Here is an 18257-nt window from a genome sequence, read left to right as displayed (position 1 = left end):
TAAGTGCTAGGTGATGTCCAAGTCTCTTTAGAAGCAACTGGAACCTTGAGAGGAAGTGCCATGTTAAGGGTTAAGAGTTACCAGCAAAGCTGAAATCAAATACAAAAATTAGAATTCATCAAAATTTCAGGCAGGAGTAGAAGCTGCTTTGCACATGTTCTATTTACTTGTGTTCAGAGAAAACAAATTAGTTTATTTCAAGATATTTTACTCAGTTTGCAACAATTTTTAGCTCTATAGGTTGTAATATTACATGCACAGAGAGCTAAATTCAATACTCAAATCCTTCTAGTTGGTAACTCATAAAATTCATTAAGTTCAGGCACAGGCAAACTAGACTCATCTTTCCCTCCCAACGTCTATTACATATAAATAGTAATTATTGTTCCTGGCAAGGCTCTAGTGTCTCTTATGATTTTGTATTTTAATGATCTGATTTCTTAGTGCTTCCTACTGAAAGAATATATTTAACAAGCATCCGTGTTCCCTCCTCCATGATAGATTTTTAAATTATGAATGTAATAAAGGCAATGATGTTGCTAGTCTCATGATTAATAGCTTAAAGAGACATACACTAAGCCTTCAGTCCCCCTATTATCACAAATTTACAAGCTATATGGCTTTGTAAAATTCAAAGACAAGATTTAACTCTATAATTACATAACTAAATTAACAAGCAATGCAAGAAGGGCATTAATTGAGTTTCTAGAAAAGCAATTTAAGTCGTACCTGTTCTGTTGACAGATCTGTGGGTTTTTTTAAATGCCACCTTAGTATGAAGTGTCTAATACAAGATTTCCTCCTTCATTTATGCAATATGTGACATCTCCAGTCTTGTACGTTTTCACAGCTCAAACCACAGTAAGTTATATCATGGCAATGCTATGGAACAGGAAGCATCATTAGCACATAGTTCAGAGTTATTGAACTAATCAGCTGGAGAGGCTTCTAGTAACAACAGATCCCCAAACAAGCTGCTAAAAACATTCCCTCAACCATCATTAGTTGCTTTTAAGATTAAAATGAAACCAAACTGCTGAAAGAAAATCGGGTTTATGGTGAAACTGTTTTATTACTCAGTTTATTACTACAGGAACATGGGCTTCATTTGATTCAAGAACACACCCACAAAACACAGCTGTTGCTTGGAGGAGTTAAGTCCACATCACTTCCCAAGATTTAAGTTTTCACATTAACTTCAGCAAATGCTACAGTAGATAATGCCAATCAGAACTCAGAGGAAACAGAGATAAGCTAACCATTATGCTAGAGATTCAACACAAGCCAGCAATGCTTTGCAAGCCTCTTTAGCTCTGATAATCAGTGCAAATAAAACATTCCAAATATCACCTTTACACTCAAAAGGGCCAGGTAAGAATAGAGCAACAGTAGACAGCATGAAGGTCCAGCCTCCGTTCTGCAAAGTATCTAAAGGCTTAGGAATAGACACTACCTACCTTTCAGAGTCAAAGCCAGGTTTTGCATTTCTTTGATTTATATCAGCTGCACAGTCATTTTAAACTATAGTTTAAAGCAAACAGAAAATAGAAACTAATAATTTATTTTCAATTGTGTTTAAGGTTTATTACAACTCAAGTAGCTTAAATATGTCACGCATGAGACAGAGGCTTTACCAGTTCTGGGACTATTTGTATAATTCAGCATGGCTAAACAATTGCTTCAGAACAAGTCATGAAATGTAAGCATCAGCCAAATCAGTTTAGAGTGATTCATGAAATTCTGAATATTATGTTAATGGAATTGCTAATAGCCATAACTGCATCCACATAAACGTGTCTCCTGTAATAAAAACTCTACATAGTTCTGAATGCTTTAAGAATGCTTTAAGATTATGGAATCCATCTCCTTTAAGGCAAAGACATTCTCAAGAATGAGTTAATTGGTCCAGTTTCATCAGACACACCATTACAGAGACTAAGATTCTCCCTGCCTCTGACCCTGCACCAACATACTTCGCTTATTTTAGCTGTTTTCAATTTCCCCTCTCTCTTTTCAGAGGCCTCTCATGGATGTGTTCACAACTGGATACTGAAGTGCAACGCAGAACCACAGAAGGGTTGAGGTTGGAAGGGGACCTCTGGAGATCATCTAATCCAACGCTCCTGCTCAAGCAGGGTTACCTAGAGCACACTGGACAGGATCACATCCAGTCAGGTTTTGAATATCTCCAGAAAAGGAGACTCCACAATCTCTCTGGGCAACCTGCTCTGTCACTCTTACAGGAAATAAGTTTTTCCTTATATTCAGGTGAAAATGCCTGTGTTTCTGTTTGCGCCTGTAGCCTCCTGTCGTGTCTCTGGACACAGACAAAAGTCTGGTCCCATTCTCTTGACATCCTTCCTTAAGGTATTTATAGACATTGATAAGATCCCCTCTCAGCCTTCTCTTCTTCAGGCTAAACAGGCCCAGCTCTTGCAGCTGTTCCTCATAAGAGAGATGCTCCAGTCCTCTAATCAGCACTTGAGAAACTACATCCCCAGTTTAAATTTCCACTGAAGTCACCCTCCTCAACACTCAGCCACTGGCCCTGAGAAGGAATTACATAGAAACCATGCATTGTGGGGTCCTATGCCTCATATAATAAGCAAATTTGTATTTGGCCAGTCTGGTTTTAAGATTGATTCAGTAAGTTCTCTATTTAAATTATCTAACCAAGTGCTTAAGGGCCTCCTTATCTTGCTAAGGTAAGCCAGTCCTTGCCAGCTGCCAACAAGGGGAAGTAGGAACACATAAGGAAACTGCAGGACCTCCTACTTCAGCACAATACATTGTGCACACACTTTCATTTCCTAGCCTCACTGTGCTCCCTCCAGCAATCTAAGAGGGATTTGCACCTAGTTTGGCTCAAGCGTGAATCAATTTGCAAGATACAACGAAGCCAAGGCTGTTTCCTCTACCAGAAGTCAAGGCTACGGACAGACACTAGGTAAAGCAGTGCAATGGATGATATTTAGGATTGAAAATAAATTTTCCCATGTGCTCAGTCACTTAACTGGCAGAGAAACACAACTAAAGACATTTGTTGGTGTAGCTGTCACATACAACGGTCCCTTCAAACAAAACAAGCTCTCTTCAGGAACAAGCACATCATAGTTTACAGAGCAAAGATCCACAGCCCTGTGCAAAGTTCAGTAATGAACCTGCAGGCTTTAGCCTCTCTGGAGCAAGACACCATTTTATTGAGTTTCTACAGCACCCACCACAAGTGCTGTTATTCCCAAATAAATCCATGAGTGTTACTGAACAGAAAAAAAACTAGAGATGCTTGAGACAATCAAACAGCAAATGCAGCAGAAATGAATCAAATTATATTTGACCAAAGGCAAAAGCCAATGGTAAAGACAGTAAGTTGTAAGAGAATTGATTTGAAGACAGAACTGAAGTGAACGATGTTGAAATGGTACATTTCAATTAATATCATGGAACTGAAAGTGATTCAATGCCATTTGAGATTTAAACCGTTACAGCCAAGGATTTTACCCTGGCATCTAAACTGACACTTCAGGACCAGCTTTATAATGCCCTTAATATGCACATCACGGAAACTTCTGCAGCACGCAGGAATATACTATCAGACTGGCTGAACATCTCTGTACTTTTTATTATACAGACAAGTGCTGAAGCTTTATTTGTGCAAAGGCTGCTTTTTATCTATATAGACAGGCTGATAATGACAGCTGGATAAATGTAAACAGAATAAACTTTTTATTAGCAACTTGACCTATTAAAAAAAGTCTCCACAAATCAAATCTGTAGATGAATTTGCCACCCCAGAAGAGAGTCAATTCAGTATTCTACAGCCATAATGGGGAAAAATGGAATAATCAAATAGCTTCTAGCTGTTCTCTTTACGGCATTGACTTTTTTTTGATACATTCAAAGCATTATTGCATCAGAAAACAGATCATGCATCTTTATGTTTCCAGACAAATTTACCTGTATTTGTCATTTCTAGCTACGTTTCAAAGGTGCACCAAATCTACAATTTTATGTTTTTCGTTGCATGCTTTGCCTATGTGCATGCTTAGATAATAAATATTAAATACAGGAAAGAATGTAAGAGAATAAAACAGACATTAGAAATATTTTTGTGGCAGCTCTGTTATATTCTGCCAGGTAAAGAGCTTGTCAGAAAAAGTTGAGGTAACAACAGTGGCCACACCACTCAGCTGAGAGTCGCTCAAAATTCACGGAAGTTTTCAGAAATTCAAGTACACAAACACCAGCTGCAACTTGTCAGGAATACTAGAGAAATTGGTTGGCTGTATTTTATTAGTCTATTAGCTGGCATTCACATAGCTCCTTGTAAATCCTTTTTCTCACTCGGGGCATATCTTCCTGGGAGAACTGAAAAGGCTGGTCTAAGGCGAGGCACTTGCAGTACTGAGGGAAAGGAAAAGGCTTGATTGAAAAAAAGAAGTTTACAATATGAACAATACAGGCCACTCATCTTTCTTTTTTAAAAAAGTACACTTACCTGGAGCACAAAAACTCCACAGTCACTGTCATTTTTCTGTTGTGGAATGCACTAGAAGGGAAAAGAAACATGAAGTGACATGTTAGATTTTTAGCTGTCCTTTAATTCTAAGTCCTATTTAAAATTCAGAATGAAATACTGCAAAAAGATTAGGGATCGTTGTTCTCAGAGCTGACTTGTTGGGTAGCACTAGAAACTGGAGTTGCAATTACTTATTCTGAATGCAACTTTTGCAAGGTGACACTCAGCATCTTGTTAGAGTAACACCTAACATTTAGAAAAATACATAATGTAGGACAGAAAACAAATTACAGATCTTTCTTTCAAGTTTATTTTCTTTTAGTGACCTATGCAGAACAGCTGCTCAATTAGTGTGAATAAATGTTTGTTCAGCACTATCTGCTTTACACAGAACCAAACTATATCAGCAAAGTCACACAGGCCTCGAAGATTATTCTGAGTGTCTATGCTACTGGCAGCGGCTTTCCTCTCTCAGCCACATCAAAGGATCTCAGAAACAGAGGGCAGTGTGCTGTCAGGCACCACGACTGAGCGAGGCAACCTCAAATGGTAACTTTCAACCTTCTTAACTTCTTCAAAAGTGCTCAGTTTTGATATGCAGCACTAAAAAGTCCCACTCACTAGTGCTACTATGTCTCTAGTGCTCAAAGGGAAGAAAGCAGTTTTCCTCAGCTCCCAAATCTTCCTCTTGACAGAGTGGAAGAGGACAAACTGACTAAACAGGGTGTGCATGAGTGTGCAGGGAAATCATTTTATCACTGTATCAGCACCTAAAAATAATCTGGTGCAAGCTGGGAGCTGCTGGGAGTGTGTCTAGTGTGCAATGACCTGTTTTATATCTTTGAAGCCATTATGGGAGGGTTACGCAAATCACAGATTCCCTCATTTGCACTACACACAAGTTGTTCCCTTTTATTGCTGCCAGATTTTGTTTACTTGTGATCAAATGTGCCCCAGACAGCCTGGGAGACCAAAGCCCTCTATCCACAGAGAATATAAAATACAAGCTCTAGCAGCATTAGCTTGTTCGTTCCCTCACCAAATCCCACCCATTTGGCATGATTTGGGACAGACTCTTCTGGAGAAGTCAGGAAGCTGAGTCTCCAGCTCATTCAGTTCTTGACCTTGTGCCAATTCAGGCAACAACTACAGGTTTTGCTGCATGGGTATGTATTTAATTGACTAGAGATTAGGTTCAGATCACAAAGTCACTTACAGAAAGTATTACAGACCTGATAGGAACTGAATGAGCAAAGCACTAATTAACTTGTGTAGCTCCTATTGCATTCCCTACAGTCAGTATAAAATAATTTCCTACTTGTAAAAATATGTCAGTTTAGAAACAGTGTCCTAGAGTCTCCCAGAAGGTCCAATGGCAGGGTGTTATGTGCTGGCATTTACCTTTGTCACAGCAGTCTGCCAACCCTGAAGAAACTCAGGGCGATTCTTCTCTTTTGCTTCAGTCAGCAGATACTTTCTAATGTTCTTTAAAAGAAGATTAAAAAGGAACAATATTATTCACCAGTTAAAAGTACAGGAGAAAGACACTGACATCCTCCTTGGCATCCTTTTGACAATGAGGATGAATTTCAGGTCAGTATTAAGTATAAGGAATTGAGTTCAGATCTAGAGGTAAAGACCTAACTGGCGTTACTGCATCTTCTACCATCAAAGCTTATCTTGGTCTTTCAAGGGAGCTTTAATAGTTCTCATTCCCACCATACACTGGTATATTTAACACTAGACTAGATGTAGCAGTAAGACACAGTGATTCTGATCTTGGATATGGAGAGACACTACACAGTCCAGCACATGTTTTTTCCCTGACTCATTCACCTGACACCAAAGCCCTTACACTCAAGATAATAGTATTTTCAGTTTCAATCTCAATACAAAGAGCTTTGCATTCTGCAGCTAACCAGCAAAGCTCCAGGGAGTGTTTTAGTGACATACAGGTGAAAAAAAAAAAAAAGGACAAGTGAAGACAAGACGAAAAGGAAGTAAGGTAAACGAACCCTGGTCTTGAGTTAAGCAAATCTTTCTACTTGTTTTTAAGCAGGTTGCTGTTTAATAGTACAGTTTAAACACATTCCAGCACACTAACATTCACCTTAGTTCTACACATCACAGTGGAGTTCTGCATATTGATCCCCTCACCCTCAAAAAAGGCAGGAATAAGCATCTGTGAGACAAATCTTTTGCCCAGAAAGGGATGGGATAGGCCACATTGCAAAACTGTAGGAGAGTCTGCAGCGCTGCTGAGAGGGGCCCCTGGTTTATGCAGCAAGCTGAGAATCTACAGAGCATAAGGCTACCCCCTCCCCGTTCAAACACTAGCTTCAATTTCAGCAAATGCCAACAGGGAACAAGTATCTTCATTCAGATGTCCTAGCTGTGAGCTCTCCTGCGTACAATAATTACTACTTTGCTGTAAACCGACAACTACACACACTTAAAAAGTAGAGGGCTGCTGCATCAAGAAGGCAATTAACTTGACAAAATTAGCCTTTGTAAGAGGGTCATTATGATTTGCTAGTCCCAGCAAAAGCTTCCTGACTGTTGTTTACAAGAAAGACTGATGCTTTAACTCCAATATTCAGGTAGCAGCTTCAAAAGGTTGATGGGTTATAATCAGGGGTACACACCCCAACTGTGTGCGCATAGGAAAAACGTAATGCACTAGCATAGTAATAGGTAAAGAACACTGGGCAGCACTGTAGTCTTCAGTCTTGTTCTCTCAGCCAGGTATCCTACCTGAGAAAAAAACCAAGATTTATCATTTCCTAAAGACAGAAGTCCACTAACGTTTTTAGATCTACTCTTGCTCTCCTTCTCACTAGTCTGCTTCCCCCCTATGTCACATGCTTTGAGATTCTGCTTTTTGTGGAAGTGACAAGACAGAGCGACAGAAGGCGTGCCAATTACACGGCCAGGCTACTTAGGCAATCAGTCCTCAACTCCCAGGTCTAGTGTGGATTCACTCTATGACCCTCTAGGTCATCTGTCAGATTCCTCCTCAGCAAAATAAGCTAATTTTCATTTCATACAGGCATGACAACAGCAAAACACAGTGTATTTAAAGTTTATCCTTAAGCTGACAGAGGAGTTTTGTTCATTTTTTAAGAAACCAGTTCAAACTTTGCAAACAGCTGTCACTCTTACCTCTACACAAAACTTAAAATGAATGCCTTGGGAATCATAAAATGAAATAATTCGATTGGGGATGTTCACAGTAATGAGGGACCAGTGGACTTCCAGATGAATAGGAATCAACAAAAGAACCTTTTTGAAAAAGTCCACCTGGCAAGAAGAACATACATTAGCAACAATTCCACAGACAGGACACAAGAAAGCATGAGACAAATTGTATCCAATCTTCTCTCCACCAATCCCTAGCTGAAGTAGTCTTTTCCACCCTCCACTCCTCCAAAACATTCTTTGTGTTTTTCTCGCACACAGCTCATTAGCAGGCACAAACATATAGTTCTGGACTGTAAAGCACCCAAGGAGCATTGCACAATAGCAGAGCTAGCGATCACTGAATTTGCAGCAAAGCCTCGCTCACATTACACTTGAAAGTCTATAATGAAGTGGGACTTGTTTTAAGTAATGCTGGTGAAACAATCTGGACTCAAGTTAGGTCAGCTGCATATCTTTTGTAACGACATTCTTGCAGTATAAACACCACTGATTTAGATCAGATTTGCATTATAGATAGTGACAGATTAAGCAGTTGTGATTAGAAATGCCCCACAAAAACAGCAAGTTGATGCAGTTTCTGACGCCTTCTGCTGTAACATGGGCTACGTCACTGTCAGAAGAGAACGGACAAGGAATGCAAGATGCTTTGGTAAGCAAGGGAAGAAAGATAGGTGAAGATAGAGAATCATGCTTTGCTAAATTTAATCTTGTAGCAGACAAGGGAGGTTTTGAAGCACAGAACAAGCAGGATCAGCCAACACCCCTGCTGCTTGTGCAGATGAGCCCCTTTACGCTTTGGAAGCTAGTCATAAGCCAGGGCCTTCCACAATCATCTTTCTCATAGTCTCTCTCTCTCTCTCTCTCTCTCTAAACAGAGATCTAATCGCTGGGGTTGCAGTAGTGCAGAAATACAACACAAATAGAGAAACTCATCCTATGGAAGATTCCTGTGCTGCCTTTTTTAAGCACTACGAAATTTGAACACAGCATAATTGCTGCAGTACTGGTACAAAACAGGTCATTTGCAAGAAAGAAAAGTACTCTTTTTGAGTAAAAACAAGGAGCAGAAGGCATGAAAAGTTCTGAATACGCACAGTAGTTATAAGCCTTGCTCACGATACTATCCTGACTGTCACAGACACCTACTATGCCTTCTCTCACCTGCAGAAATTCCTTCCTAACCAGATTACAGCACACTTAGTACACAACAATCCATCATGCTCAAGCAGGAGAAGCAGGGAGATGTCAGCCAGCAGCAAGCCCAGCCCACAAAGGAAAACTAAAATAAGACAAATGAACTACACTGATGTAGTCTGATACACAGCAAGGGCAGAGCCAGGCTAAACTCAAGGGCCCTTATGTGACTCCAGCTTTGGGTTTGCTGCAGGGGTGCAAATCTTCAGCAGAAAAATGAAAACAGGCAGCCAAAAGATGGAAGTGTCTTAACTAAGAGCTGATGTACAGAAAGGACTGTGGCAGCCTAGAGCCACTTCACCTAGACAGTGCTAAGTCAGCTAGCCAACACGACCGTGAATCAGACCAGGAGTGCTGGGCTGATCAGTGGCCCAAACAGACAGATATGAACAGCAGGTGCATCTAGCTGGAGTGGTCTCAAACAAGAACTGGGCTCTATCCTGAAAGAGTATAATACATTTATAGAACTTTGTAAAACACTCATGTTTAAAAGGGAGAAACAAGTTCCCCTTAATTACATACCGCAAGAAGCAGCAGCCTACTTGCATCTTTCCAATGAAAATAGCTTAGACATTGCTTTATAGATTTTTCAGGAATTTACATAACTGTCCTGTTCTCATCCAGGTACTCCTCAGTAGCAATGAGCACAGGTTCTGCCCTCAGAAAGCTGAGAAAACCGTTTTTCTTTTTTAAATCCAGCAATAATAAGCACCAATAAAATATGCTTTGATTTAGTGTCTCTTTAAAGAGATTTTAATAAATTATATGAATAGGTTTTATATTTGGATAATGAGTTCATCTCTAGCATTTCACAGATGTGTGCTATTTAAGTGCTTCTGCAAAAAGATCATACATTCAGATGTATGGTTCTTGATTAGTAGTGTCTCATCTCCCATATTAGAAAGGCCAAATGTTCACAGGAAAAAAATGCTCTTTGTATTAGCTGCCCCAGTAAAATACCACAACCCATGATACAGCATACACTCTGGAAAGCAAGGTGAATGTTGTCCTTGTCACACAAACAACAGTTCGGTCTATTCACTACTGCTCTGATATCTGCTCTCTAGTTATCTGTACCTGTTACTCAGCAGTAGTAATTTATTTTATCAAAAGGCTCTACTCCAAGACAAAAGGAAGCAGAATTAAGCCTGCTCTCCTGTAGACTAGTGGACTGGGCACTGTCAGAAACAGCAAGAGACAGTTCTGGCAGCTAAACAAACAGCTTGCATGAACACACCCAAGGAGTTAACCTACCACCTAAGATACAGCCATTCACAAAATACATTTTCAGAACAATTATACCAACTTGAACAGTTGAATCACTGTGCTGTTTTGCATTCCTCCTAATTCCATCCTTTGCATGTAACACATCATACCCAATTTCAAGTTAGTGGTTCAACCCAGCCCAAAAGAATAAGAGCATTGACTACATGGAGTTAAAGGATACCTTTTTAGTCCATCGTTTTACCCCATTATATCCTTTGGTTACGAGCTGCCTATGAAAAAAGCTGTTAAAGAAATGAACCTAAAAAAGAGAGAGAGGAGGAATAAGCACAAAAATCTTCATGCATAGTCATTCCCTCTCCCCAAGGATAATTTACACAAAACAACATTTAATGAGGCAATATTTGATGCAGATTTAGATACAGAATCCCAACAGGGACAAACAACACTATAGATGCTTTACTAAGCTCAAAGTTTTGCTGTTCTTCAGAGAACAGATAGAGCAAGCCTTGTTGCCCCACAACATGTAATGTAAATTACTGCAGCATTTATATTTACACTTTGATATCTCCAGGCATATCATATCTAATCTTTTGTTGAGGGTAGACTGGGAAGAAGAACACTAGGATAAGGAATTGCAACTTTTGTTTTTCTCTCCTTTCCAGAGATTAAGGAAGAGATCATTGGATTGGGAAAGTGGGGTGGTAGAGAAGGGAATAACTTCTGCTCCTGCTTTCAGTTGCTAAAAGCTTCGAGACTCAAAAATATTTTTTTAAATAAAAAAAGTTATGAGATTTAATCCAACATAATCATTTGTATTCAATTGCCATACCCAGCTCCAGACTTCAGATAAAAGCAATACTCTGTTCGTTAAAAGCATTTTTAAGTTATACCACATCTGTTCTGCGAGTAACTAAAAACCTACGTATATCGCAAGAGACTGTAGACTTGTATTAAAAAAAAAAATTAGCTTCAGGTCAACACTATTATCCCTTGTGCTTAGCGTCTTGCAATTAAAGGAACAGATTAATACAAATGCAAACCTGCGACATCTGTTTTTAATAATTCTGCTAGAGCAGAGGTGGTAGAAGGCTTGAATTATTACTTGAAAAAAGAGAATTCAGCATCTGAAAATGCAGGCTAACATCCATTAGCTATGCCAACAGATTTCAAAACCACATTCTGGGGTACTAGCACAAGATCTCCCAGGAGGATTTCAATTATGCACTACGAAAAAAGCAGGCACAAGCAAACAGATAAAATCTCCAGTATCTCACCCCTAGTTCACGCTCAGGAAGTACACAGAATATTAGTGAAGAATCACCATCAACATCAATCAAAGCAACAATGTTCTTTCTTCTGAGCTTGAAGATTTTTAAATGTTACATTCTGCAGAACTCATCTAAAAATGGCTTTGCTTGGTTCTTCCTTTGTGGTCTCACCTGAAAATTGTTCAGCTCTACTAGTAAACAGATGGTTCTTCATAATTGCCACTGCTGCAAGTGCAAGTTACAGAAGGTGGAGTGGATTTATTTATTTAAGTGTCCTATGTACTACCATCAACAGCTAGAAACATTGCAATCAGAAAGCAGTTAGCATTCTCTCAAGGATGCACAAACCAGAATGAAGTCCTGCAAAGTCAACACTACTGAGGAACCAAGCAGCTATGTGTTAATTTACATTCACCAGACAGGCAGCTGTAGCTGTGTGAGCTGTTACTATTACTGCCCTACAGCTTGGGGGGGGGGGGGGGGGGGAAGGCAAGTAGCACCCATGCATGGTTCAGATGCTACCATTCACGGCCCAGCATCACAGCAGAAATCCAACTTCAGCAGAAATTTCGTGTAAAACTGGACTGTGAACCAAGGCATGGATAAAGCACTTTAAAGTGGGAATGAGAGACACTGAAACCTCTAGTGGAAAAGGCAGTGTGTGGTGGGGAAAGTAGAGCAGCGCACCGGCCTTTCACAGCTCGGTCAGTAACACCAGGCTACTACAGAGACCCCCCCGCAGAGCTGATCAAGCAGCTTCCGGAAACAAGAGCAACAGCACTGAAAACTATTTCAGTGCAGAAAGGAAACAACATTTGAGCTGCAAATAGCGAAAAGTATCACTTTTACTGTAATCAAACCACTTGGCACATCATTTTGAACTAAATCTTGATCTTGTATCCAAAATATGTAATATTTCACCTTTCCCATTCAGTCTTCCATTAGTTACATTCGCATAAAAACAGAAACCCTCACCTTTTCAGGGACTGCATCCATTATGAGTTCACCATACATGTTAATTATCTGCAAGAGTTAGTAGATATTTGAATATGTACAGAATAAAACTACAATTCACAAATTTCCATAAAAAGCAGGACTTTTCATACTTAAAAAAGCGGTATGAAGTTATAAGTAATAAGAAGTTAATAAGAACATTTTGCTATAGTCTGGAGGACAAGCACTCTGGAACTAGTAATAGCCTGCCAGGGGAGAGACTATGTAACTTGCTGCTTGAAGGCTGCCTCAATTTGAAAGAGTTTAATTCAATTTAGTTTACTGGTGCATGTCCTGGGCACTGCAACCTTCTTAGTTTTTTGGCTATGGGCCACAGCCTGCTGCTTCGATCTGCTGGTCTTGTATTCTGCTTTTCTAATATTAAGCTAAAGAGTAGAGGGGGAATGTACACTTTAATGTATATGGGTAACTATTATCTTCTCAAAATAGTGTATCACCTTCTCAAAAAGGAAATCATTTAGTTGTAATAATTCCTGTCTTCCAGATCTGTAATCACTATTATTGCACCTGCCACCATAAAAGCCCCTCACCACTTCCTTTTGCCTCCCAACTGTAAAGTAAGGATAGTCTTTACATATAATGATGCAGTATGTGAGCTAATGATATATTAATATTTAAGGACTAGAAAGAGGTAAAGAACCACATAAACACCAACCATCGCTAACCTGGTCATTCAGCCAGTTCTGGCCTTCCAGTGTAGCTAAATCGTCCATATCTAGCATGTGCTTATTATAGAAGACCCGGAAATTGCAAGTAGAGGATTTTGGATGTTTTTCCCGATACTTCATGATTTCCCTGGTGATAAAAGGTTTTCTAAAACAAGATCAAAGAGGTAGAAAGAAAAGTCAGTTTCAAGGTCATAGCAAATGGACTTCTGTTCCGTGAGATATTCCACGTGGAACGTGCATTAGCAATGCAGGCAATTTTTCCTTAACAAAGTCTAGAATGTTACTGCTACACACCTATGGGAGAAATCTTCATTAAAGACTTCTTTTAGTCTTCCCAAGACATCTTTTTCACAGAGTGGGACTAAACTGCCATATTTCTTCATAACTTCATCTAGGAATCCTTTAAATATACCAGAAAAATTAAAGTGCAAACATGTAAAAAAAAAAAAAAAAAAAAAAGCCTGTGAGTTCACCGGACCAACAAAGCAGTAACTTCTACCAAGTACTAGCAGCAAGGCATTCAGCACCTAACTAGACTGCACCACACATGGCAAACATTTAATAAAAGGGAGAGGGAGGTGGAAGAGAAGACAAGAACAGGAAGCCAGAAATCTGATCACTTAGCTTTATAGGAAAAGATCAGACCCCATTCTTGTCATATACAGATTCCTATATCAAACTAATTACACCAGTACTAAGAGGAGAATTCAACCCACTGCCTATTTCAACTAGCCTCTAAAGTAATTCTCCTGCAACATGAAAGACCATTGCCTTCTGCAACAGTTTTCATTGAGAACCCGATATCTTATCCTTACATTAGGCAATTTGCTCTCCTCAGATGTAAACACCTCCAGTCGGAGTGCTTGCAGTCTGTTCAGCTCCTCAGTTGCCACCAGAGCAAGTGGAAAATACACTAGACTCACAGCAAGTTTAAATCTTTACCCTAATGCACTAGGGATAGTATTTGAGGTGTCATGGCCAGCCATATCAGCCTGCCCTCGTCTGGGAAAGCACTGGGCAACCAAAACAAAGATATTAACTGGAAAGTTATGAATAGATGAATCCTGGAGGGGTTAAAACACACCTTAAGGAATTGGTTTGCATTCAGATGACAAGACCAGAACAGTGGAGACATAAATCCCACCCAAGCATCCAAAACCACATTGAAGATGAAAGAATGGAACAACAGGATTTCCACAGTTAGAGAACAAGAAAAAAAACCAAATTCTCCAGCTTTCCAAAAATGCATTTTAAAGTGCAGCAAATATGTTATACTTAAAGAAATAAAGCTGGATCCCAAAACAGAGTCCAGAGAAACTGTTCTAATTCAAATTTCAGTACTTCTCTCAGCCCCTGTGTATGATGGGACAGAATATCACTGCATATTGCAATGTTCAGTTCTCTGCTTATCAAGGCTTTAATGATATTGCCAGGAAACTTTCAAGGATAGTGATGGAAAGACGACAAGAGAAATATCCTTTTGGAATTACAACCACAGCACTAAAGCCCTAGAAAGTTTTAGCAGACATCTACCTAGATTTTGACCTCATTTGAGTTGGTGTAACTAAAAAAAAAAAAAAAAAAAAAAAGAAAAAAACCTAAAAGAGGTAAGTTCAGATCTGATGCGAGATGAGACTACTATCACAAACAATTTACCTTGGAGTCCTGTTAGACACTTAGTTGTATATTAAAGTGCACTAAATGTTGTAGCCCTTTAACATCCAAGTTCAGCGGCTGCAGAGAAGTTCAAAACCCTGGGAGCATCTGTAACACTTCAGACATCTCCTTCATGAACCTATACTAGAAACTTCATGCCAGGTTAGCACTATCACTTCAGGGTATAGTTAACCTAACACTCCTATACAGGCAAGAATTCATGTACATAGTTATACCAACATTAGAAAGGCTTTTGTAGCTCTTCTCTCAGCTGAGAAAACTCAAAAGCGCTATGCTATGAGTACAAACTATACTTAAACTGTTAGTTTCTGCCAGGAATACTGATGTACTGACATCAGTAAATCTTCCCTAGTAGAGATCTAGCTTCAGTCCTCAGAGGGGAATCCTGAAATGGAAGCTGTTCACACTTATTTTCAAAAGTTAAGTAAGAATTCACTGAAAAATTGTGAAGTATTTGAAAGTTTATTGCATATGCTGGCTGTAATTAAAATATATTTTTTTCCTTTTTAGAAGTTATTCAGGCCTCCCATGAACAGGAACATGAGAGCCTAACAGATCCCACTCTGATGCAATCTTGGTTCTCTGTTGCAAGGTGGACTACATCCCTTTTCCTGCTGGACAAAGTTTAAAACTCCACTGCAGAAACAGCATGTTCACTGTAGTACCTCAGTTTCTCACATAGTGTCAGGTCCCTGCTGAATCATGTAAAGTCAACTACAGAGCAACCTCTCCCACGCTAACTTGCGCATGTGGACATAGAATGTTAAATCTTCTTGTGCATCCAATTTGTCATTCTTTCACATAATGCTTTAGAGAATCAACTATAAAATTTCAGAGGCAGGGAAAGGCAGGAGTTCTAAGTAAGGACAAAGGGGATCAGAGGAGAAAAGGAAAAAAGGGCATGTTAAACCTCAAAGTTCTGCGTTTTTTTCTTTTTTTAAAATAAATCAGATGACACCACCTTCAGGTTTATGGGAATTTATACAACTAAATTTCCAAAAGATGACTTATGTTATCAGAATCCCACTGGACTTGAAAGTTATACTAATTAGGGGTACCAGATGACAGTGTTATCTTACTAATCCTTACTTTATGTATAAGTATCCTGATACATATAAGACAACAGTTACAATTTTAACCACATTCATATGAGAGACTATCAAATTATGCATGCCCTGCATTGACTAAAAATCCCAAAGCCTTTTGCAAAACAAAACTCCAGAAGGACAAGTCTTGCCTTTCTTCTTAGAAAAATTGTCTAATAAGAGTCAATGTACTTTATCAATAATCATAAAGAAAAAAAAAAGAGTGTAAAGTGACCAGCATCTGTTTTTTAAGACCTGAGATAATGGAATTACATGGTTTAGTTTCAGTTTTGGATGGAGTAGAACGCAAATAAGCAAGACTGGAAGACAGCATTAGAACACTAAGGGTTTTCAAAAAATCAAGTCAATAGTAGTAATCGTCACCTACTTAAAAAATGGAAGTTTTAAGACCATACCATCTTCTGAAAATACATGGTAAGAGATATTTAAAATGTCTATCAATAATCCTGCACAAAGCATCCAATTAAATCACACTGTATTACCTTAAAAAAAAAAGCACATGCATCATTCAACAATCCCTCAAAACAGCTTCTCAGCTAAGCATTAATTCAGCCTTCCTTCATGCAACCCTTCTGTTTGCAGCCTCATTTCATTGTGAGTTCTAAAAGGTGCTTAGTGTAACACTTAATAAGAAACCACTTTAATAAATGAATTAAAGCAACATAAGCTTGATGATACATTCAGCAGTTTTCAGGATCTGCTGGAAGCCCTAAGATGTGTAAGAGGTATACCACAAAGCCACGTTGTCAACTGCTCGTCAGCCACCCGAGATGCTTTCTGACTGTTCCTTTTGCCTCCCTTCCGAGTTCCTGATTTTAGTCCTGTGCTTTCTGGTGAAGGCTCCTCAAGAGGACTTTTACAGTAAGGATGATCTAGTAACTTTGCACTAAAAATGTCCAGGTTTATAGAGCCTTCTACTTCCATTTGGCTAGAGCTATCCTCACTTTGTGCCAGCTCCATGGATAAAGGTCCATTTGCAAAATTATCATTCACATCAGAATTCTGCAAGGAGGATTGTAACAGTATCATTTCATCTACACTCATAACCTGATTAGATTCCTCATCATCTTGACCTGAAATAGCAATTTCTTTTTCTGTCACAGAGATGAAAAGGTCAGAGCAATGATCCTCTGCCAGAGCTTCGTGCAAGGTCTCCGCCTCCAGAGAAGCTTTAGCATGCAGTTCTGGCTGGACAGTGTCAGCACCGCCATCCTGACCTTTGGATTCTGAGTCCTCAGAACACAGCTCAGTGCACGGTAACACATCCTGTGTACAGCAGATCTCAGATGCACATACTTCATTCTCCTCGCCTAAAGATTCAGGCGTATTACTGTTCATATCTGATAAGCTGTACTGGTTCCAAAAACAGTAACTTTTAAATTTCCAGTAGGAAAGCCAATTACACAATCCACCTTCAATGTCCCGCTGGAGAGTCTCTTGATGTTCCCTTGTAACTTTCTCCACCTGCCTTGACTTGATTTTTCTTGATTTGCAGGTTCTGCCTTTTGCTCGAAGTTCTGGGGATTTTATAATTTTATACAGAAATTTAACCATAAAAAATTTCTTATGCATCATACACAGAGATCTCTTTTTTACAGTATGATGGTTAAATTTGGACCTTTTTATAGTTGTTAAGGGGACACAAGTTCCATTCCACTCCCTTTGCAACAGCATTTCCTTTTATAGTTGTTAAACTGCTAGGACTGTGTTGCCCTCACCATTATTTCTCTCCTCCCCATTATACACAAAACCATCTTTCATTACAGGTAAGGCAGCACCACACAGCATACCACATGACACATAATGGATACTGCCTCAGATGCTATCAAGAACAGCATCAGCTTCTAATCCTTTGTTCAAGGGATCTTCATGCTGAAAGGATTCATTGTTGAGGATTTTTTTACTGCTCCAGCAGATGGGCTTTTGGTTTTACCATAAGGATGGGACCTCGCCCTCAGTATTTTTGCAGTGAAAGTGCTATGTTCAACAGTAGGTTTTTGATAAGTTTCAGCATTTAGAAGCACATCAGGAGCCCACCTGCTCTGGAGCTCAAGTGCCTTCCTTCTGCACTGCAGTCTCAAGTGCAATTTGTTGCAATTCAAGCTCACGATTAGCTGAGCATGCTGTCTTTTCTTCTTAGATAGGAAGAAACACTTTTGGAAGTGGTATTTCCTGAGCTCCCAAAATCCGGGGGTCCATCTTCTAGACTGGGAAAGCAACTGACTTCTTTTATAAAGCAAGTTTCTTCTATGTTCTTTCATTTTTCTGCTGCATTATGATCTTGAAAAACAGCTGAAAGAGTAAGGGAAATGAATTCAGAGTTATCTGAACTGTAACATAATAGCAAAACACTAAAGGCACATTCCTCAGGCAACATGCCTAT

The 18257-nt window shown here is 39.3% G+C and overlaps 1 protein-coding gene across 3 annotated transcripts; it reads right to left on the bottom strand.

The window, feature by feature from the left end:
• Nucleotides 1–1057: 1057 nt before the first annotated feature.
• On the bottom strand, nt 1058–18003 carry SENP5 (SUMO specific peptidase 5). 3 transcript variants are annotated; one of them, XM_062582768.1, is made up of 9 exons: nt 16606–18003; nt 13386–13491; nt 13089–13236; nt 12385–12432; nt 10362–10439; nt 7682–7819; nt 5921–6004; nt 4499–4549; nt 1058–4422 (listed from the first exon to the last, which is right to left on the bottom strand). In XM_062582768.1, the coding sequence occupies exons 1-9, from the start codon at nt 17546–17548 to the stop codon at nt 4294–4296; spliced, it is 1725 nt and encodes a 574-aa protein (XP_062438752.1). In that variant the 5' UTR covers nt 17549–18003; the 3' UTR covers nt 1058–4293. The 3 variants fall into 3 exon arrangements, with proteins under 3 accessions (XP_062438752.1, XP_062438753.1, XP_062438754.1); XM_062582769.1 differs by having other exon boundaries at nt 1058–4404; XM_062582770.1 differs by lacking the exons at nt 7682–7819; nt 10362–10439.
• Nucleotides 18004–18257: the final 254 nt, after the last annotated feature.

The sequence above is a fragment of the Rhea pennata genome, chromosome 9 (assembly GCF_028389875.1).
Source record: "Rhea pennata isolate bPtePen1 chromosome 9, bPtePen1.pri, whole genome shotgun sequence".
NCBI lineage: Eukaryota > Metazoa > Chordata > Aves > Rheiformes > Rheidae > Rhea > Rhea pennata.
This window is presented reverse-complemented; position numbering and strand designations above follow the sequence as displayed.